Source organism: Macrobrachium nipponense, chromosome 20 (assembly GCF_015104395.2).
Source record: "Macrobrachium nipponense isolate FS-2020 chromosome 20, ASM1510439v2, whole genome shotgun sequence".
Classification (NCBI taxonomy): Eukaryota; Metazoa; Arthropoda; class Malacostraca; order Decapoda; family Palaemonidae; genus Macrobrachium; species Macrobrachium nipponense.
This window is the reverse complement of record NC_061089.1, coordinates 63,535,002-63,559,496: the sequence shown is the minus strand read 5'-3', so window position 1 is coordinate 63,559,496 and position 24,495 is coordinate 63,535,002. Positions and strand designations below refer to the sequence as shown.

At 36.8% G+C, this 24,495-nt stretch overlaps 1 protein-coding gene across 1 annotated transcript; it reads left to right on the top strand.

Moving 5' to 3' along the window:
* Nucleotides 1–12,505: 12,505 nt before the first annotated feature.
* Nucleotides 12,506–20,490, top strand: LOC135226658 (uncharacterized). Its single transcript, XM_064266372.1, has 6 exons — nucleotides 12,506–12,652; nucleotides 16,418–16,545; nucleotides 16,926–17,068; nucleotides 17,729–17,809; nucleotides 18,867–19,003; nucleotides 19,939–20,490. Exons 3-6 carry the CDS (start codon nucleotides 17,035–17,037, stop codon nucleotides 20,104–20,106), a joined length of 420 nt encoding a protein of 139 aa, XP_064122442.1. The 5' UTR covers nucleotides 12,506–12,652; nucleotides 16,418–16,545; nucleotides 16,926–17,034; the 3' UTR covers nucleotides 20,107–20,490.
* The last annotated feature ends 4,005 nt before the right edge of the window (nucleotides 20,491–24,495 follow it).

Here is a 24,495-nt window from a genome sequence, read left to right as displayed (position 1 = left end):
CATCTGAGGAATATATCAGGAGTGAGCGTAGATGTGTTTAAGAATAAGCTCGACAAATATCTAAACTGCATCCCAGACCATCCAAGATTGGAAGATGCAAAATATACCGGAAGATGTACTAGCAACTCTCTGGTAGACATTAGAGGTGCCTCACACTGAGGGACCTGGGGCAACCCGAACAAGATGTAAGGTCTGTAAGGTAAGGTAAGGTCTCTCTCTCTCTCTCTCTCTCTCTCTCTCTCTCACGCGACGTTTCTTCCTGATCCACAGGACATTATCAAGCGATGACCACTGAGGAATTGAATTCCAGTGGTTGTTGTTGTTTTTGATTAAGCTGACTTTGTGTCAGCACGGGCTCTTGCTCACAGAGCAGCCCGTAATTCAAGATGGTGAGAATTTGGTATGGGTAGGATATGAACCTTTATTTGGTGATAATGAATGAGATTGATGAGTGTGATATTGGAAAGAAACATTTGATGGGTAAGGTTGTTCAACCTTTTTAAAACCTAAGGTGCCCTTCAGTGGTAGGAAAAGTGCAGTAGTAGTGAATGTTGGCGAGTCGGAGAGGCCAACAGATTGGAAAAAAGAAGTGTTTGAGTCTGAAGAAAAGATTGCTAATTAATTAGTTTGTGAGGTCCGTAAGCATGTTCCTTATTTCATTCCTATTTCTAGTGGGTGGTTGTATGTGTTGTTTGATGAGTGATCCTGAAGGATTGATGTGGATGGGGTGAGGGGTGGTGAAAAGTGTTAGAAGAGTTGGTGCTTTGCTTTTGGATGTTAGGTGATGAAGGTTGATGTTGGCGAGTCTTTGTGTCTGTCATACATTGAGTGGGTGGTTTGTTGTTCTGTGTTTTATGGCTTGTATGTGAGTAGATAGAGGTATTGGGAGGTGGAAGTTGTTTTGACTGATGACACCGTGTGATGCTAGTCAGGACAGTGTCTTGCACTTACCTTGGTGGTGGGTAGGAGCTTAGGAAGCCAGCAAGCTGTTGGGTGTTGGTCAGGATGTGCCTTGTTATTTGAGTGACTGATTGTTCATTTCCTTTGTAACTTTGTCTTAGCTGTTGTGTTTCTGGGCAGTGTAATATGTAGTGTTCCAGTAGTTCTTCTGTGATCGTTTTGCAGTATTGACATGGTTTGGGGTCGCCTTCTATTCTTTACCATGCGCATTGGTATTCGAGTCTTTGCCGATGTGTTATTACCGCTAGTGCTCGTGCCATGTTCTTTGGTATGCTGTGTGGTTGCAGTTTTGTGGTGTCTACATACCATTTTGCAGTCTTGGAGCCTCCAAAGATGGCTCTCCTGATTTTGCTTTCTTCTTGTGTTTGGCAGTATGCTGCCGCTATGCTTTTCAGTTGAGTTAGTGAGTGGTTGATTTTGATGTTGACATTGTTTATGTGTGGCCCGCTTTTTGCCAGGGAGTCTACTCCCTCATTTCTTTGTATTCCTACATGGCTCGAGATCCAGTTGAGAGTTATTTGTCTGTTTCTGTTTTGGTGGTGTTTTGCCAATGCCCATATGCTTGTTAGGAGTTTAATGTTTTCTCTTGCTTTGCCTTTTGTTATGGCTTGTATTGCTCTTTTCGAGTCAATATGTATTGTAGTGTTCCCCAGTCTGTGTTGGGACTCTTCCAGTGCTTTGGCGATGGCTATCAGCTGTCTGTAGTGTGGAGGCATTGCCAGAGAGCCTCCAGCTCCCTTTGAGTGCTGTTGAGTAGACACCTGCTGCTGCCGCTGGGATGTTGAGGTCTACTGATCCATCTGTAAAGTATATGTTTGTGGCAGTTGTCATTTGTATTGCTTCTTGTGCTGCTTGCTTTAGCTGTTGGGTGGTGCATGCTTCCTTGCTTGCTGGAAGAATTGTGTAGTTTGTGTTAAAGGGTTCTGGTTCCCGGGGAGCTGGTTCTGTGTATTCATTGAAAGGGGTGTCTTCCCTGATGGCTACAGCATGATTTTGCATGCCTACTCTTCTTAGTGTATCTAGAAGGTTGCCAGCATATGTTTTGGGAGGGTTTCGCTCTTCCTGGAGATCAATGCATTTCTTGATCTCCTTTTTGAGTGGACAGTCTCTGTCATTTTTTAAGGTTTTAGCAGGATGGATGAGTTTCTCTGATCTATCCTATGTGTCAGAGACTGTAGTTTTGTTTCATATCTCAGGATGCATAGGTTGGTCCACACTGGTGCTCCTGTAATGAGTCTTAGGGCATTGTTTTGGATTACTTCAATACTTTTTTGTTTAGTGCTTGTGAGATTGGTGAGGACAGGTGCAGCATACTATACTGTTGATCATATTGTCTGTATGTAGAAAATTATCCCTTAGCGAGGTGATTCTTTTCATGGCATTTTGTCTGCATTTGATTTTTTGCTTAAGTGTTTCTATTTCTTTGTGTGGTGAGAGTTGTTTGTTGATGTTGACTCCTAAATACATGAAGTTGTCTACCCATTCGATGGGTTCTCCCATGAGTTGTATTGGATTCAGGTCTGTATTATGTATGATTGCCATTGCCTTGGTTTTTGCTGTGTTGTTTTTTAGTCCTAGGACTGTGCATTTGTTCTCAATCTGTGTTATTGCATTTTGCATGTTTTGGTGGGCTCTGTGCCTGTCTGTGCTGACCAAACACACATTGTCAGTGTATATGAATATTTCAACTCCATTTGGCAAGTTGCTGTTGGCTAATTTCTCCATTAGTATGTTGAAGAGGAAGGGGGTGAGTATTCCTTCTTGAGGTGTTCCATTTTCCAGATTGAAGAATTTGGAGGTTGCTCCCTGAAAGGTAACTCTGGCTTGTCTGTCTTGCATGTATCCTTTGGCCCATGCTAGAAGGTTGCCTTTTACTGCTTTGTCAACTAAGGCTGCCAGGATGGCTGTTGCTCTGGCAAGTTCAAAGGCTTTTTCTAGGTCATGAAATACTACAATTGCTTTCCTGTTATTTATTGTGGCCATAACATCTGCTGGACATTCCTGTGTGCCTATCCCCTCTTTGTAGGCATATAAGCGGTGGTGTAAGGGTCCTGTTTTCCACAGCAATCTGTTGAACAACATTCTCTCTGCTGTCTTTTCCGTGCAGCTGATGAGAGAAATGGGTCTGTAGGAGTTAGGCTCCTTGGGTTTGGGAATTGGTTGTGTGTTTTGCTGGTTCCATTGTGTGGGTCTGATCTGCTCTGTGTATGTTTTGTTTATTATGTGGAGATGCACTGTTTTTGCTGCAGTGCCCATGTTTTTCAACATGCTGTATGTGACCATGTCTGCTCCTGGGGCTGTGTCTGCTCCTTTTTGGAGGGTTTTATCAAGTTCTTTCATTGTGAATGGTGTGTCTGTGTCATCGGAATTGTTGCAGGCTGTATTGATGATTCTCCAACTTTCTGGATTAAGTGCCACTTGCCTTTCTCGTGTGGCTTGTGGTAGGTGTGTCGATTTGGTCCTATCCGCAAAGTGTTGCGCTAGTCTGTTCACTTTAGCTTGAGGGTTAGGATGGTTGGCCTGTGTTGGCCTGGCCTTTCCTGATACTTTATTGAATCATTTGAACATCTTTGCAATGGGAATTAGTCGGGTGGTTTCTGAGTACCATTTTAGCCAGGTTTCCTGCTTTACCTCCTGAGCAGTTTGGGCTGTGTGGTTTGCGGCTTCTCTTAAGATAGTGAGCAACTCATCGGTGGGGTTTCGTCTGAATAGTTTTATTATTCTGTTTAATCTTGAGTTCATTTCTTTGATTCTCGAGTTGTAGTACCAGCTGTCCTTGTGTGGGGTTGCATTTGTTCTAAAGGCTTTCTTTGGCATGGAGATGTTTGCTGCATTTTGCAAGCTCTCTACAAAATCCTGTTGGAGTGTGTTTATATTTAGGGCTGGGTTTTGAATGTACTGTGTTGCCCATGTGTTCATATGGTTTTGAAATGTTGGCCAGTTTGCTAGGTCTGGTCTCCATCCTGCTTGAAGGGGGGTGGAGGAATTTTCATTATCTTTAGTTTTGTTTCGGTTGCGAAGTGATCACTGGTTAGTGTTGGGTGCACTTTCCATGTGCAGTCTTCTTTTAGGTTTCCAGTTATGAAGCTTAAGTCTAGTTGCCACCTCGGAGGTGTGTTGCATCGCTTGTGTCATTTAGTAGTGCAGCGTCAGGAAATTCTTCCATTAACATTTGTATGTGTCTGACTGCTGCATCTGTGTGTTGTCTCGACTGTAGGCATGGGTGGTGTGCATTGAAATCTCCTGCGAAGAAGGTGTTTTCTCTGGAGGCTGCACTGAAGAGGTTCTCTCCCTCAAAGATTTTATCATGCCCTTTGTAGATGTTGTGTATGGTGAGTGACATGTTTGCTAGCCTTATGAGGACGCTTAGTGTCTCAATCCCTTCACCGCAGTCTGTGTTTCTTATTTTCTTTCGAGGAAATTGTTGTTTTTATTAGGGTGATCAGCCCTCTGTTTGCATCTGTATGTGGGGTTTTGTAAACTGTGTATCCTTGGAGTGTGAATTTGTTGGTTTCCCTAATTAGTGTTTCCTGTAGCATGATGACGTCGTGTCTTTCTGAGAGTACTTTTGATTGCAGTATGGCATTTTTTGTGTTGGCATTATTTATATTCCATTGTAGTATGCTCAGTCGAGTTCGAGGTGCGTGCATCCCAGATGCTGATTAATAATGGATACACTAATAAACTCGTAAACTGAGAAACACGAGCTGCCCTTGACAAGTGGTACATGACGGAGGAAGAAAGAAGGAACATTCCACCCCCGGAGGATATAAAACTCTTCTACAAAGCCTTCTTGCACCACCAATACAAGGAGGACGAAGCAACCATGAAGAAAATAATAGAGGAGCACATTCGCCCTATGGAGGAAGGGAAGAGAGTGTCCCTCATTATTTACTACAAGAATCAGCGTACAAAGGACCTCCTGATGAAGAACAACCCCTCCCCGCCCGTAGGAGACCCCATAAAGCAGTCCAACGTTGTCTACTGATATGTATGCCCCGCCCAAGGATGCCTTGGGATTTACATCGGCATGACAACGATGCGCCTCCAAAAGGATCTCCTGCCACGCCCAGGAGGGTGCCATTAAGCAGCACGCCCTTGCAGTTCACCAGAAAGACATCACGAGAGACGACATCATCAGGAATGTCAAAATCATGGGAGAGCCCCTGACCCACGACGTTGTGCCTTCTAGATGCGCTGCTTATCCTTGAGCAAAAGCCTCCCCTTAATACCACTCAAGAAGCGTTCCTGATACGGACGTGTGTGAGGAGGACCACGCCCCTCCCCCCCAACGAAAGTACCAGCGCGCATGAAACAAACACCAGACGTGATGAACATTATGAGAATAATACCAGGGGTGACGTCACTCAGGTACAAGCCTTTCAAGAGGCTCCCAGTGATATCCCCCGCCTGAGAAGGTCTGCAAGGCTCGTAAACATTCGTCGTATGAGTCACCTTCCCAGGATCTAATGAAAACTCGACCTGCCAGAGAGGTTCTCTAGACCGTACTCAAGAGCCCGCAACATCACGATGTAAGAAGAAGGACTCGCCACTGGAATTCAGTCCCTCAGCAGTCATCGCTTGATAATGTCTTGTGGATCAGGAAGAAACGTCGCATTGGCGAGAGAGAGAGAGAGAGAGAGAGAGAGAGAGAGAGAGAGAGAGAGAATTGTATAAGCAATACTAAACCAAATGACTCAACCGAATTTTACCATGCCCTTTGGTGCGTTGCTCGCCAGTCTAAGCAACAACAAGAAAGCTGTCATCAGAAAAATAGAGAAGACTCTCTACAAGATTAATAGTGCTGAAGCAGCAGTAATTTTTAACAAAACATGTCTACGAGAGGGTCTCCTTCCAAAATATCATTATTATTGTTATTATATATATATATATATATATATATATATATATATATATATATATACATATTATTATTATTATTATTATTATATGCTGTTACTTTCGTAACGCATATTTCCTCTCTATAACCATGAAATGTTGGAAAAGTGTTTGCAACATTTTCAGATACCTTATTTAGTTCTAATAATGTATGTTCAGATACCTTATTTAGTTCTAATAATATATGTTCAGATTTCGCATAATATAAGTTGAGATAACGTAGAATGTGAAAAGAGAGAGAGATTAACATTGTCCGTTTCAAGCTAGAAATTGTTGTCATCACACGAGATAAGGAAAACTCGAAGTCTCCATTTTGTTTTCATAACATGTCAATCTTATTCGCTGGAGTTCTGTTTGGAACCTGTAGAGCATACAACGTACAGGACTGGTTTCAAACGTGTACGTCTTTGTCGAGTAATCATATGGAAGGATTGCATCATCTTTTCACAATATCTTTCTAGAACCTTCTGTTTAAGTATACGTCATCGTTGGGAAGTGACGTAATTTAGTTTTGCTCTCTTTATAAATGATTATTCCTTTCATATTAAAATACTTTTATTTTCTTAAATCACGTAATAATATTTGCTATTTGTGATTGTAATTCCTATTTCTTTTTAGATATTGTTTTGATAGACAATTTTTATGAAAGTACCTGTCTCTTGGCCCCAAAACGTTTTGTGTGACGAAATACACTGTTCAGCTTCCGTAAGAAAGGAAGATTGATTCTGACTTAAGACCTCAGGTGTAATCATCTCTCTCTCTCTCTCTCTCTCTCTCTCTCTCTCTCTCTCTCTCTCTCCATATTTGATTTTACAATTAACGTAAAGATCTTATACATAGTGATTGGTCACTCGTAACTTTTAGATTTCGTATTTCTTAGAGTTATTTAGTATTATTTAGTACTTAATGTGGAATCTGAACAAACATTGTTCAAGTGTGTAACGGCACCTTTTCTTTTTGAAGTATTGTGGATTGTGTGGTGAAATTTTGGAACTAGCTGCGGCAGAAAATTGGTATCAGGGTAGTGTTATTACAAGGTTTATTAGTTGCAACTAATAGTTACAGCGGTTTGATGAAAGTTTCAATTTTTACACATTGCAAATTTTTATGTTTTGTGTTTGTTTCAATTGAAGTGATTTTTCTGTGCATTTATCCAATTTTCTTATTGAAGTGATTTTTTGTGCATTTGTCCATTTTTTCTTATTGAAGTGTTTTTTTATATATTCTGTGTGATTAATGCATTTTATAATTTTGGTATTTTCCACATTTTTCGTGTTTTCATTTGCATTCACAATTTGATTAACTTAATTATTTTCGTTAATTAATCATTGCATATTTAATTGAATTTAACACTTGTGAATTAATTTGCATTTACTTAGAATTCTTTTCAAATTTTAGTGTTGTTTACACTTGTAAATTAATTTCCAAATTTTAGTTATTACCTAACACTTTTGAATTTCAATTGAATTAATTTTCTTGATTTTTGTGATAAATTCATTTTGATTTTATTTTACTTAACTAATTCAAGAATTAATTAAACTTTGTGTTGTTTTCAAGTAACAGTAAATTTCCTTAAGATTGTGAATTTCACATATAAATTTTGAGTTTGATAATAAATTTTTGTATTTAAAATTTTTATAAGTGTTTTCTTTTTCACCAGTTATTTTGTTTCGTATAAAACATAGAGTGGTAATTGAGCTTTTTTCTTTCAATTTACTTGAAGTAAGTGAGAACCAGGGAAGTACTTAAACTTTTGAAATCAGGGAAATACTTAGACTTCTAAAATTGTTGATGGAGTGATGCCCTTTAATTAATTTAATTACTTATTAGATTACCTCACACCTGTTTTAATTAACTTAATCTGATTTTCTGTAATACTGATAAGTTGTTCAAGGGATCACTGTTGCCTTTAGAGTATTCAGTCGTATTTTACTTGTGATGAAGGTTCAGGTGTCTGGCTGTGGTGAGGTAACAATTAATGATTGGTAAGTGCAGTAACCAGATTCTTGGCACTTCGCCACAATATATATATATATATATATATATATATATATATATATATATATATATATATATATATATATATATATCATATATTATACTATATATATGTGTGTGTATGTATATGTATGTGTATACATACATACATACTATATATATATATATATATATATATATATATATATATATATAAGTCATTTCACACTACCGTGATTCATATACATACATCGAGCTACAAAATTGTCCTTTAATATCAAATTCGCTCTACCTCGGAATTAATATATTTTCATATATGCTTAACCGAAGGGGAATATTTTACACGATAATAGATTTGCCTGCTCCCGGGCGCGAACCCATGAAGTCATTCATATCCAGGGCGTCAGTGGAAGCTTTTTACCTACCCCACCCCCGCAAGAGGAGCAGGCAAATCTATTATCGTGTAACAAATTCCCCTTCCTTCGGGGTTAAGCATATATGAAAATATACCTTAATTCCGAGGTAGAGCGAATTAGGTATTAAAGGACATTTGTAGCTCGATGTATATATTTTATATATATATATATATATATATATATATATATATATATATATTATATATATAATATATATATATATATATACACGAATACTCATCGAATTCATAAGTGTGCCTTGTATACAAACTGTGATGCCAATATATAGCATTAAATCAAGTAATCATTGTTTATTTAAAATTATTGATATTTTGTTTTAACTTCATTGCCACGAAAAACCTAACAAAATATGAATCGTTCGCCCTTGCAGAAAAATGCAGCACGGATGCAGTTGCCGAGGGCAGGTGCGTTCTCGTGAGTGAATGCCCATCCCTTCTGACCCTCTCGAAGACGATTCCCATCCACGAGTTCCTCAGGGGATACAGCTGTGGAAACTGACGGGTATTATGAGCTAAGCTCTGATGTCTGCAGGGAAAAAGCCAACACGTTGTTTTCTTTGTTTGCTTTTTTTTTTTTTTGTTACCTTCCCCATTCTATCGAAGCCTTTCTATATTATGGAAAATAACTTGTTAATGATATACATAAATTTTTTAAGAACTATGTTGTTTACCAAGGTATTGTTCCCTTAAAATGTTCATTCTATTTCTTTAGTTTTCGCCTTATTTCCAGCAAAATCTCTCGTCACATATATGATTTCAAATACATACATACGTATGTTCGGACGTAACCACATAACACACACACACACACACACACACACACACACATATAAATATATATATATATATATATATATATATATATATATATATATATATATAGATGAAAGGTAAAAATGTTTTCTGTTACAACAGAATTCCAATCTAATAAAATGAATCGCCCATAAAAACCGCCAAAATATAGAGAGAAAAATACTATACTTAGAGACGGCTGTCTCCTTATTCAGGAAAGATTAATGAAAAAAAAAGTTACAGAAAAAGGTGGTTAAGTTAAGTATAATCTTAGTTTTGCACCAGACCACTGAGCTGATTAACAAAACTCTTCCTAGGGCTGGCCCAAAGAAAAGATTAAGGTATTTTTTAATACGTGGATCAAGAACCAATAATTGGTCACTTAGCAACGGGACCCCTACCAACCGCGTTAATTCGTGAGATCCGAACCCAACCAATTATATCGAGGAAAATTATACTTTTATCACCATAAATCAAATTCCCCTGATTCCGAGTTGGCCCAAGCTGAGTATCGAAACTACGGACCCACCGGATTGGTAGCCGAGCGGTAAAAAATCCACTCGTCCAAACGAGGAACTAACATAAAAGGTGGTATTTTATACCAAGAGATCCCATTCCACCCCAAGGTAAACCAATTTTAGGGTCACTCCCCCGCTGATTAAATGCTTTCCTTTTTAAATCCCCTTAAGCGTTGGTTTGAATGAAAAAGCTTTGTCAATGGACATCTGAATCCCCATGCGCCCCTTTGAGGATGTTCCATTACCTGTCTTCGTTTTAGATGTCATGTCATAAGTAGGATCCTCGACAAAGACAAGCAAAATCGTAATCATGAAAGCAAAAGACTTCTTACCTCGACTAAAATCAACCAAACCGTCCTTTAGCGACACAAACATGTAGAAAACTGACGAAAAATCCCCCTGCCCAAAACGTCCCCCAAGAGAAATTTTTTTAACGGAAGTAAGATTAATTGCCCAAGACAAAAAGACCATTGGATATTAGAGAAATTTTAAAGTAATTAATCCTAAAAACTATCCACTACTTTTATGGCCTTCCCAAAAATTCACAAAGACAATCTTCCAATTCAAGACCCATCGTTTCATGTGCTGGAGCCTTTCAATTACAAAATTTCTAAATGGTTAAGCTGGCCTCCTTTCCCCCTGTTTTTTAGGCACTTTTTTCTACCCAGGTCACATTAAACATTCAGTAGAAATTTTTGGGTCACAAATTTCAGAGGAGCACATATACCACTTCACAACTAAAACTTTTAAAACTTTTAAGCCCATTTGCCGTAGGATTCCAGTTACATGACCGTTCTTTAGTTTTTTGCAGGGAAAAATTATCCCCCTATTCAGATCCCCATCGGTCGCTTGACACGAAAATAATAAAGTTAGTTTGAATTCATGGTGTATCTAATAACGTTTTTTTTTAGCATTCGGGGAATCAATTCTATATAAGCAAAATTCGGGTTGTACTATTTGGGGTAAGTTCCTTTGAAGTCCCTGTTTTAGGCCAATCTATACATGGAATACTTTGAAAACTACAGTCAATAAATGCAATAAAAACCCAAAAACATGCTTGTGGATGAGATATTGTAGGTGAGTTATTCTAACTATTTTGGGATAATAGATGGGTCGAATTTTAATTAATTCCTTTCAAAGTTAAAACACATTAGTTGCCCAGCATCATATTTAAAGTTGTAGTGGAAACAGACAACAAAATGATTTCCTTGATGTTTTTTAATAATACAGGAGAACACGAAACAGAATACAAAAATTTACCATATACAGAAAACCAACGTTCTCACTTTCATACATTCACTACTTAGCTAACACGAATTACCTATCAAGATAGGCGTAGCCAGCAAAAACCTATTCTTAAGAGGCCTTACAAATTTGTTCCCATAAGATTTCCTGGGGAAAAAGAATTTGAACTAGTTAGTAAGCAGCTTTCGCCTTTTTAAAGGTAGCCAGACCAGATAACTGAAAAGAAAGGCAATTCACAAAGCAAAACAGTAATTTTCCTACTGACTCCCTCAAGACAAGACCAGAGGAGACACCCAGCAAATTTAGAAATAAAAAATTCCACACCTGGACAGGATTAAGAACTGGTGACTCCAGACCCTCCAGAAAATTCATAACCCCTTTTGCATGTTAAACTTAACCCAAAACACCTTAGCCAAAGTCCCCCCTGATTACAACATCCATAACAAAAGACATCCCCTAAGGACAACAGGATTTTATGAAATCCCAAATGCCTGGACTTGACGACCCAATCTTACATAGATTTAACAGAAAAATTGATCACTGTCCTTCCCCAGAGATTAATACAACAGAAACCATTGGTCAGTGAGGTAATGACAACAGAACTCAGCTATTTTCAGCCATAATATAAATGAATCAAATAACCGACAGAAATAAACTGGAATTTATTCACGATTAATTTTAGAGCAGCAAACTGCCGGCACAAAGAGTCAAAGTGGATGGAATCGGTCTTGATTAAACCATGAGAGGGGGTAATGGAACATCTCCAAATGGGGCGCATGGGATTTCAGAGTTTCATTGGACACTAAGTTTTTTCATTCAGCCAATGCTTAAGGAGGTATTTAAAGGAAGATTTATCCAGCGGGAGTGACACCTAAAGCTGTCTTTACCTGTGGATGGGATCTTTCTTATTAAATAAAACCACCTTTTTCTGTAACTTTTCTCATTAATCTACCTGAAGAGGGAGGACAGGCAGTCTCTGTAAATACAGTGTTTTCTCTCTAATATGTTTTGGCGTTTTTATGGACTCCTTTTAGTAGCTATATATATTTTATATATATATATGATATATATAGTAATATATATATATATAATATATTATAACTTATATAATAATATATATAATTAATATAATTAAAAAGTATATATATTATATATATCAATCAAATACCGCAATGGTTACCCCGGGGCATTAAATAAAAAAGAGGCTCTCGCAGGAAAGGGTTGAAAGGAAAGATTCGGTAGATCCTGAGGCGAAAAGCTCAGGGCCATAAAGATCTTTTCCTACCCTCCACTTTCCTGGCGAGAGCTTCTCAATAATTATATATAGATATATTAATATAGTATGTATATCTATATTATATCTTATTATATTAACACTGATGATTAATATACATATATATATTTATATATATATATATATAGACTTATATATATAGACACACAATATACATATATATATAAATATATAATTATTATAATATCTCTATAGCATATACTATATATATATATATATATAAAAGCACCACACAACACTGGTCCATATCCCTTAACGCAAATTGACTTCATCGAGAAAACATTTCAGTCCCTGCTACATCTATGGTTTAATTGCTGAAAATTACTAAAACATTAAATTTCTGCTCCACATTTTTGCACATAGGTTCCCCACCGGGACGTCACCTTTATCCATTCGTGACTTACCCGCCCTAATCTTTGCAGTAAAGGAAATATCCGATTTTGCTGCGAGAAAGAAGTGGACCCTCCCGTGACTAAGGAAAGTACAGAGCTGGAACCGAGGAGCAGCTGTGGAAGCCCTGCTTCACACAAGGTGAGTAGAAGGGAGACTTATTTACAACTACATCCTGAATGATGAATTTAACGTTGACGCGTCCTATGAAAGTTATCAATGGAAAATCTTGTTCTTATTTCCGGATCAAAGTGGTCCGGATAAGTAAGTGACTGTTCTATTCAAGTGGGTTTTTGCTTTAACAGCCTCCTTTTACAGACGTTTACAAGCTCACACAGATCAATTGTTTTCCAAATTGCAAAGTGGGCACAACGGATGCTAAAGTTATGGAAAGCCAGTCTGTTTTCAAGATTCTAAGATCTCTAGGGTGGGGCCAGGAAAAGAATAACAGCTCCTGCAAGAGCTATTTGAGGCCATTTTAAAATCTCAGCCTCCAGGTTAAGCCATTGTTTATGACTTTACCTGAGCTCTTTTTCTAAAGAAACAAAGAGTAAATTTTGGTTGTTCTTAATGATTTTCCTTTCTTTGTGTGTTGTTTTTTTTTTTTTTTCTTTTTATTTTTTTTTTCTTTTTTATTGGAAATAATAATCACAGATTTTGTAATAATGCCATAATTTCAAACAATTTGGTTATTGTTCATATGCCATTTTAGCAGTTATTTATATAGTGTATGTGTGTGTGTGTGTGTTTGTGTACTAATAATTGATTTTCGGTCTATATGCACGCACACAAACAAAGGTTACTAGAGGTCGTATTTAGAATTAATGGAAACAAAATCTGGGATAAACACGGAGCGAACACTCCATCTGCGTGCTTAATCCGCGTTTACCACTGAGGTTTTAGGTTTAAGAAAGTCGGTTTTATTATGGGTAAAATGACCTAAATGTTCTTAATTAACTGCGAACGATATAGTCCGGGAGAAACTTCCTGTCACCCGCCACGTCATTTTGGTTTGGCTATAGGTGTCTTAATATCTTTAACCCGCTTGATTTAAACCAGCCACCAACCGAACTGGTAGGCAAAGCCAAGTCCACAGGTACATTAAAAGCTTCTTATTCCCTTTAACACTTGAGTACACTTATCCGTGCAGGCATACAAGTCTTTCTTCATCTAAACCAAACGGAAATAGGGGAAAATCTAAAGTTTCGGTAGGCCAGTCTGTGAGGAAAGGTCCACACTAGACTTCTTACTTTTTGAAGGACCCACGCTAACAGAAAGACGACTTAATTTAAGCTGACTATCAACTGATACAATCTAAGTCTTTGCTAGAGCGAAAAATATGAAAGCTTTTGAAATGGATCAGATCCAACTCTCTCTCTCTCTCTCTCTCTCTCTCTCTCTCTGTATACAGTGCTAATGATTTGGTCACATTTACATACGTCCAACGCACGACCATGTTGGCCGTACGTGCTCTACGAATTCTACAGAGCCCTGGCAACACGCACGTCAAGAATTTGTGGTCCACGTCAGACGTACGTCAAACCCACGTGTTGCACGGGTGATGTGACGAGGTCTAGAGGCCAAAATACGTGCACAGAACTTGAGCAGGGCCTACGGTCAACTTACGGCCAGCACAGGTTGACTGTGAGGCCCGTACGTGCATCCTACTGCGCCGTACGGACTACCATGACTTGGGCCGTTAAGTTGCGGACGAACCAACGTCAATTATCCAGTCATCCCTCATTTGACCCGCGTCGTCATCACTAGTACTTCGAGATTCAGCTGTTCGTCTGCTGCAGAAAAGCTGTAGGTCTGGCCCTTGGAGGAATAATGGTTAGAAGACGACCCCGCATGGGTCAGACCAATGCCTTCTTGAACAGTTCAAGAAGGCATTGGTCAGACCGTTCAGTCAAGTGAAGCCAGTTTGCCGCGTGGCAGCCACGCCCAGGAATGACAAAAGACAGACCAAACCATAAGGATTAATAGAAACGCTTCAGTCATTTTTCACATTTTTTTTTTTCACAATGCGTCTTTTCATGGCATAAATGGAGGCGAAAAGTAATAGACATTTTATCATTCTTTTAAAGAATTATTTCATCATACATAATACCTTACTTTATTACTCAGAGATGCGATACAAACTTTTTCATTATCTTATATACAAATAGCCTATTACTGGCCCAAATTTAAAGCTATTCTCTTTATGTCTGCTAATTCCTTAGTCTTTACTGTTTGTTATCGCCTACTATTTGGAATTATTGACCGCTAAAATGAGTTAGCTTAGTATATATCTGGCGACTCTTTCTTGGGACCTGCGATTGTAGTTTAGCAGTAATCTGCTTACCAGCATAATTATATCTCACTTGCAAATATCTTTCAGTTATTGTTTTAATCAATGAATGGAAGTGGGTTGTCCAGTGGTTGTGTATCATACATGTGATAACCGAAATCTGAAAATATTGTTTTGCCTCTGTAAGCTGCCAATACTGAACTAACTAATTTATGGAAGTTAACTCTCCCCAATGTTTTGTTGCAGGACAACATATCCCTCATATTTTTTTCATATGTATTGCATATATTAATAACATCATTTGATGGATACACCAATTTTCCTTTGGTTTTTAATTGGATGCGGGTGTGAATAAAATTAGCGTCTGTTAATGTTAATGCATCTATGCAGACCTCACACTGTAAAGAGTTTTTTAACTTAAAAGCAACAAAACCTGCAATATAAACTTCTATTTTATTTGAACATTTAGACAAGTGGTAATGGTTTCGAATATAATCATAATCATCTTCCTTATCATCTGAATATGATTCTCGAACTTCTGAAATTCGATGTCTTGAAACAAAAGCATTTATATTCCCTACTGCAACCTGCTCTTTTATGCTGCTTGAAGCAGTTAATATGGGCACCGACTCTGATGGCAAGCAGTTGCCACGAGTGATATCCATTAAGTCATTATGTACAAGTAGACTCTCGTAAGCAGCAGAGAATTGTCTCGCTGTTTTAATATCATTATGGCCTCCCATGCTTTTTACTTGACCAAAGAATAGTTCAATATGATCCTGACTGAATTTGTAGATCATCAAAAATTGTAAAGGCCCACCATCTGATGCAATACAGATTTCGTACAGAATCTGAAGACTTCGTATGCAATAGAGAAAGCCAATGAAACCAGTTTTTCGATTTTATTTTAAGATGTCTTTACCATCCTGAAGTCTCAAAGATCTGATATATGTTTCTGCTTTTATTAGAAAATCTTTAATATCACTTGCATTATTCTTCTGAATTGGGCTTTTAAATCCTTTGGCATTTAGATTTCGAGAATTTAATATGTCAAATAAGGTGTTGAATACCATAATGAATTCAATAGTAGCTTCACTTCCCTCAAATTCATTTATTTTTTCATCAAGACATTATAGTTTCAGTAAACGTGTTAACTGTCTGGGGATAAAATGGAGTACGAAATTATGTGTACCGTAAGCAGAAGAGTACGCACACAAGAAAACTAAATGAACGAATTAAAATAACATAGCGTATCAAAAATAAAAAGTGTGACACCTTATTGTGACCTTAGTCATCGCAAGGTCGCGTACCTACGGTTGACCCAGGGATTCAGTTGCCAGTCCCAATATGGCGTCCAGCGACCTGAGTGGCTTCACTTATCCCACAAAAAGGAGTCTCCCACGAGAGGACGAAATTATTATCAACTAAAAAATTCCCCTTCATTTAATTTACATAAAAATATATTAATTCCGAGGTAAAGCGGAATGGATATTAAAGGACATTTGTAGCCTGATGAATATATATTATATATATATAATATATATATATATATATATAATATATATATATATATATAATATAGACCACTAACTATTGTACCTTTATTACCAACCCAGGGTCGTGGGTTTCCTTACATAGTCGGTCTTGGAAAGCTAAGAAACGACCGGTTCTCTCTTGTGAGCTGCGGTGGAGTCATCGTCAGCGAGTCTTGGATTCTGACAAGAGCCTCCTGCCTTGAATCTGTGTAAGTGATCTTTGGGTATTGTTCTCCTTGCATTGATTCAAGTTTACACTGAACTATTGTTTCACTGAAATGAATACCGAATTTGGCATCAAGGTTCATGAACTAGGTAATATCAATTGCAAAGGCTATGTCGGATCCTGGTCAGATTACAAATGGATCATTGTGTTAGAATGTTACATAGAGAGCGGTACCGATGTTGTTAACTCTAATCATGACAATATGAACCTTAACAGTGTCAAAGACTTGGAAAATCAATTGCTATATAACAAACTTTCTCTGAAAGCTTAAGCTAAAACAGTGTGTATTTATATGCATTAACAGGATATCTTTTATGTTTTATTTTAGCGAGAGCATAAACGCCTGCATTTTTATCTTCTTAGCACTCACGTAGACCTTCGCTCAGAGAACGAACACAGATACATACCAGTAACTGAAAGGAAGCCTTACGAATGGTATGACCCTGCATATGGTCCTGAAGCGGACATTGGCATGTTGAAACTAGAAGCTCCACTACACTTCAATAGTAAGTTGGAGTGCTTTATTTCTTTTTTATCTCGACTATGACATCATTTGGATTGTGGATTTTTACTGCATTTTTGCCTGTCGGTAAGAATTAGGCTTTGGTTTCTAATGTTGATGTAGGTATCTAAACTGCAGCGATTCCCAACCAGGGTTCAGCGGAGCCCTAGGGTTCCTCATTCCGTAATCAGGGGTTCCTCAAGAAGTCTTGAAATATGTATTGCATATTACGCTGATCTGAATTTACACAGCTCGAATAGTAGTGGTAGATATTATATGATATATATTAATATATCAGGTATATATATATATATATATATATATATAATATATATATATATATATATATATATACGTTATATATATATATATATATATATTATATCATATATATATATAATATATATATATATATATACAGTATATATATATATATATATATATATATATATATATCTATATATATATATATACATATATATATATAATATATATATATATATATATATATATATATATATATATATATATATATACAGTGCCTGTAGATCAAGGTTCCATAGGATATGAAAAATTGTTTCAGGGGTTCCTTGAAGGCATAAAGGTCGGGAATCACTGATCTAAAGTATGTTAATATAGATTGTAATGCATTGTACCTTTCCAGATTCCCTTCAGCCCATTTGCTTACCAGACGCACAGTATGATGGAAGTAACCCGATGATCGCAGCTACTATCACACAGTCATGTAAGTTCCAAGTCGGTTTGAATTTTGTGTCGATGACAAGAAAACCTATCTTAGGCCGTCGTGTGACGGGTTCCTTAATTCGTAAAAAATAAAGGATATATGCTTCATAAAATTATTCTCAAAGCTTACAAAATCTTGGATAATGTTTTTTTTTTTATTTATTTATTTATTATTTTTATTCATTTATGTATTTTTGCACTATTCTGTAAACAATTTTTCTGATACTGAACTTTATGTGGGACCGTGATTTTTTGCTTAGCAGAAAAGACATTGGTCACAAACTTAGTTTCATTGTTTCCTTTTGCTGCAATTGATGCATCTTTCAAGTCAGTCTAGAATAGCTTTGCATTTGACCTCTGAAAAAGAAATTCCCTTTGGCTTGGCCAAAAAATGAACTCTCAAGCCTTGTTCAAAATTAATTGGATTTCTGGGCATTTGCAAAAGACATTTTTTTTAAAGACCTGAGATGTTTGTTTGAAAGGCTTAGCAAGGCATAAGATATCGTATATTAAGTCAGTAGTTTGGAATGAAATACTGGTATACTGGCTTTTTCAACTTAGTAGACACCTTCCTCTCAATTATGAAAAAGACCTTAATATCAGTTTTGATTCTCAAGTATGTTTTATATGAAGCTGTTAATTCTCAGAGCTCCTGTAAAGTAATTCTCTAAATTGTGTTTCACTTTACACACACACACACACACACATATATATACTATTATATATATATTATATATATATATATATAGATATAATATCATAATATATATATATTTATTTATATATATATATATATACATATATATATATATATATATATATAGTATATATATATATATATATTATATACATATACATACAATTACGTCTAGAATGAGCTTCCTTTACTACAATTTATAAAACGATAATTATCTAAGATGCAAGCTAATCACTGGAGCAAAAAACAAAGTAAATTTATGGATATATTCTTGTAGAAGATCTGCAACATTAGCAGTAGCACATACAGGAGTGATTATGAAAATATACTGTACATGATTCCTCTGACTTCTTATTTTCAGCATCTTCCAGGGAGCCGTTTTATAACTTCCAGATTGTGACAGTATTTACCAGAGATGAGTGTCTGGAAAAGGTTCATGATAAGTACAAGAACATCATTTCTTCAGACTCCATTTGTGCCAATAGATGGATGACGTCGGTGAGTGTGCAAGGGTACTGAAGATTGTAATCCATCAAACGTAGGCCTTCCTAGTTAACGATAGGGATTCTTAGCTAAGAGATGAAATCAAATCATCTTTGTATAAGTAATATGATCAATATCTGCTTATTCTACTTCTCTTACTTTTCTCTGAAAAATGAGAGCCATGTTCAAAGTGCTCATTATGTTGATATCTCAAACCATGTAAAAATAATTATTAAGAACTACAGCGCTTATAACCAGCTCAGTAAATACAAAGTCATCTAAATGAACAAGTGTTTCATAGTCTTGGAAATATTGGAACACAGCGCAACAATTTGACAGGGTGAGTTCGTTGATCTTTATAGACATAAAAAATGATGTGGTTCTGGGATTTTCATTTACATAAACTTATTGACACCCTTGTTTTCTCCTTAACGTTAATTTTTATCATTTCCTGCTTTATCATCAGTTATATGATGTCAATGAAATGTCACTGATGTATAAAATGGATTTGTATCAATAATTATTTGTGTATCAGTACACACAAACGGACGTATGTGTAACAATGCATTTCTGGCTATTCTTATTCTCTTGATTGATAATAATATTAGAAATAATGATAATGATAATACCCAGTTATGAGGTTTCACTTATACCGCTTCTCACTGAATAAAACACTGTCTAACATACTTAGGAATACAGTAGTCTAAAAGGGCAGAGATAAACAATCTCCGAAATACAAAAGTGCTATTCGTACGAGTCACTGTTCACAAGATATTAATGATTGGAATCCATGTTCTCCTAAAATCCTTTGAATTAGTAGTTAGCAATTTCGTGACGTCATTATTTTCATTGCTTCCTCCAAACCATCATGAACAAAAAAAAAAATTAAGTACGACAACGTGGAAATCCGCGTTCCCAGTCAGCGTGTAATGAGTTTTTCGACATTCCAGAAATCAGAAGTCCTTCGTGAAGGCAGAGTTCTGTTTCAAGATGACGTGTCGTCTGCTGTGGCAACACTGGAAGCAATTGGAGGAGCTGAAAGTTTTGATCCCGACGACACAGTGGAACATTTCATCCGCGTCTTCCCTTATGTGACTTGGATCAATGGCTTTTTGTAAGGGGCCATTTGCTTCCCAGAGGGACGTGCTCTTTATGTTTTAGGAAACAAAAGGTGCAGCAATAATGATACATGTTTATTGCTAAGTAAATGGTAAAGAGAGAGAGAGAGAGAGAGAGAGAGAGAGAGAGAAACCACTTGGTAAAATAATTTGTTACATCAGATTTTAGTAGTATCAACTGGTATTATGTATTCGTTTATTTTTTATGTTATTTTTTTGCGAACCTGTTAAGTGCACATGTATAGTCTAATTTCGCTAGTAATGCCAGATGCAACGATTCATTGTATGGGTTCACTGGATTGTAACGTTTTTCGTACATACCAAAAGGCAGACTGATTTGTGAAAAAAAACTGAAAATAATTGTCATTAAAGATGTGAACCTTTCATTTATTTTGTGATAACCTATGTGGTCAAAAGTAGCCTGGCCTAACCTAATCTTTCACACAGGACCGTTTCTTTCACAAACACAAGCAATCATATATATATATACTATACACACACAAACATACATATACACACATATATATACATACACACATACACACATACATACATACATAAATACATATACTAGATATAAATAAAAATATGTTTGTGTCCGTATGTGTTGAGACGGAAATGACTTTTCGAACAGGAGTAATTTTTTTATGGATTTCTAACCAGTCCTTACAAACTGCGTCGGTGACTATCAGTCATACTCGTCAAGCATCAACAGGCGAGTAGCAAACAACAACACATTCCCCACTTGCCCCTTTTCTTCGTAAGCAAGCGACGGAGTCCCCATTGCACCGGTCATAAAAGAAGTGAATTTACTTTCCAATGCCCTCTGGTGTCCCTTTACTCGGCGCCTTTCTGGTGAAACGGATCGAGCAGCCTTGGACGCAGCGGAAGGAGTGACGGGGAGTATTCAGCAGCTTACGAATTTGCATACAGGACGGGAAGCCTCTGTTGACGAACCACGAATACAAACCACGAATGGGTAAGTTCACAAGGAATGCGCTGGTACTTGAACACTGGCGGCATAAATCTGTACAAGGACGGTTCGGTTAGTTACGTTTAGAAGAGGACTTTTAAGCTCTTTTGAAATACAGATCAGCCTGCTAGGAATGTGCGTGCTCCCATTCAGAGCACATGAGAAAGCTGGGTGGTTATGTGACGTTCGCTACTATCTTATCTACTGTTAGATTAGTTGCAATACACAGACACACACACACTATATATATATATATATACATTCATACATACATACATACATATACATACATACATACATACATATATATACATCAGAACAGGGTGACAAGAAGATAGCCGGTTATCCAAGGTGACATTTATTAGCCGACTCGTTCCGTAACAACATCGTTACATCTTCAAGGCTAAAAGAGAAAAACAAATAAATTAAAAATACATGGAATAAGAATAATGACTACCGTATATATATATTTGTACATACATATACATACATAATTACATTACTTCAAGAAAAGAATCTAAGTAATGATTTAACAAAAAAATATGAAGTGAACAGGCAAAAGACCTCCTTGCAACAACAACAACAACTCATTAAAACTAAGCAAAAGAACTTTGTGAACGTAAACAAATATGTTAATAACTACAATAAACTGAGAGAGAGAAAAAAAATACAAAATAGGAGCACGTGAGACCTAGTTCATTTTCTTTCACAAAGAAAATTCGGCTGATTATTCAACTCGGCGTACGCCAGAGTGCGGAAGGATTAAAGGACTTTTGTCCCGTTTGAAAATTCTAATCTGGATGAATCCCCAAAACAAAGAGTCAAACTTTAAATCTTCCGCCGTATATCTTGCGTCTGTTTATTCCCTGAGGTGACGTTAAGCTGATTCAGGGGAGATTAGTAGGAAACGGTGATTTCTGGAGAGAGAGAGAGAGAGAGAGAGAGAGAGAGAGAGAGAGAGAGAGAGAGAGAGAGAGAGAGAGAGAGAGAGAGAGAGATTTCGTGACTTTAAAGTAGTAAAATTTCTTAACGAATCTGTAGCATATAGCAGAAGACAGACAGACAGACAGACAGACAGACAGACAGACAGACAGATTTCGTAACTCTAAAAGTAGTAAAATTTCTAAACGAATCTGTAGTATAAAGCAGAAAAAGAGAGAGAGAGAGAGATTTCGTGACTTTAAAGAAGTAATATTTCTTAATGAATCTGTAGCATATAGCAGGAGAGAGAGAGAGAGAGAGAGAGAGAGAGATTTCGTGACTCGAAAATAGAAAAATTTACTAACGAATCTGTGCCATATAGCAGATGAGAGAGAGAGAGAGAGAGAGAGAGAGAGAGAATGTTTCTTGGTATTCATGTAATAAAACTATGTAACAACATCTGCAGCCCAGAACAGGAAGCAGGCGGTTTAATGTATGACTTCAAGTGCGTGCATGGCAAAAATGAGAAAAAAATGTCAGATGAGAAATATCCTAATTCTGATTATTTGTTTAACAGAAAACACATTCTTTTATCGTTATTTATCACAAACATTTCTCTCTGTTCTACTAAGAAAGTATCCTTCATGCAAGAGAGTCTACCTAATTACCACCGCTTAGTAACATTGACATAATATTGGATATTGTCCCCTCCATATGATAGCATTAGCTTCAAAATATTAATTCTGTTAATTTCCTTATTTTCCTCCTTATTCATTCCTTTTTTTTTCATTATTTCATCAGCGTGGAACATTCATCCGGAATCCGTCCGAGATCATTTATCTCTTAAGTTTAGCGATCTCAAATACTAAAGGACTCATTGAGTAATATGTTGATTATGTAAAGAAAAAATAATCAGTGCAAAAAGGTTATGAACAGGAACTTACTGCAAGTTCTTCTTAGTATATATCTATGGGTGTTCCCTCTGGTCATGAGACGTATCATTGCTGTGCACAATGACATTTTTGAGACGCCTCACAAACACTCCTCGCTACCACTCCGCCACACAGACGTTCACAGAAAACCGCGCTGGACAACTTAAAAGTCATTGAAAGTCGATCAATGTCCAGTCTGATCACCCAAGTGCGGAACAGCAGCAATTCGCTCATAGAAAGCATCGTAAGGAGTGAGGCAAGAAGGCGATCTACATTATGGGAAAGATGAGAAAATGTGGCATTTGTTCTCTAAATGACTTAATCTGTTTTTGCAAAGTGCCATATGCAGAATCTGTCATTATTATTATATTTCTGCGGTTTTGTTATTATTGATATTCTACTTTTTCATTATCAATGTGAATATTATCAATTTAGAAATTTTCTACCTTCAATTCTCGTATTTAGCCCTCTGGACCTGAATACTGTAACTACCAAAGGTTTGCAATTTAATTATATACAATCTGTTCACCAATTATTTTTACTTTTAATGTTTTTTTAAAACTACTCTCATGATTATTACTGTTATTACCATTATTGTGATTTCTATCATTTATATTACTTCAGCAACTGTATGGATATTGCCGATTATTCATTTTTTTTATCATGTTATCTCATGTATTTAGATTGTGTATGTTACTGCCTGCGTATACTCAATATATATGGCCTTGAGCTGAAAATAAAAATTATTTTTTTTTCTCTCTCTCTCTATCACAGTCCTTTAATTCGACTGGGTGATATTTATAGTGTGGGGTTCCGGGTTGCATCCTGCCTCCTTAGGAGTCCATCACTTTTCTTACTATGTGCGCCGTTTCTAAGATCACACTCTTCTGCATAAGTCCTGGAGCTACTTCAGCCTCTAGTTTTTCTAGATTCCTTTTCAGGGATCTTGGGATCGTGCCTAGTGCTCCTATGATTATGGGTACGATTTCTACCGGCATATCCCATATCCTTCTTATTTCTATTTTCAGATCTTGATACTTATCCATTTTTTCCCTCTCTTTCTCTTCAACTCTGGTGTCCCATGGTATTGCGACATCAATGAGTGATACTTTCTTCTTGACTTTGTCAATCAACGTCACGTCTGGTCTGTTTGCACGTATCACCCTATCCGTTCTGATACCATAGTCCCAGAGGATCTTTGCCTGATCGTTTTCTATCACTCCCTCAGGTTGGTGCTCGTACCACTTATTACTGCAAGGTAGCTGATGTTTCTTGCACAGGCTCCAGTGGAGGGCTTTTGCCACTGAATCATGCCTCTTTTTGCACTGGTTCTGTGCAAGTGCCGGGCATTCGCTTGCTATGTGGTTTATGGTTTATTATTATTATTATTTATTATATTATTATTATTATTATTATTATTTATTATTATTTATTATATTATTGTCTATAGATAAATAAAAAAAAAACTTTAGCATACGGAGATCTAGGACTCAGTAGGGTAAGTTTTCTGAAACGTGATAAACGTTTGCGTTCTTTTCGAGGTAACACAAGTTCTCATCGTGA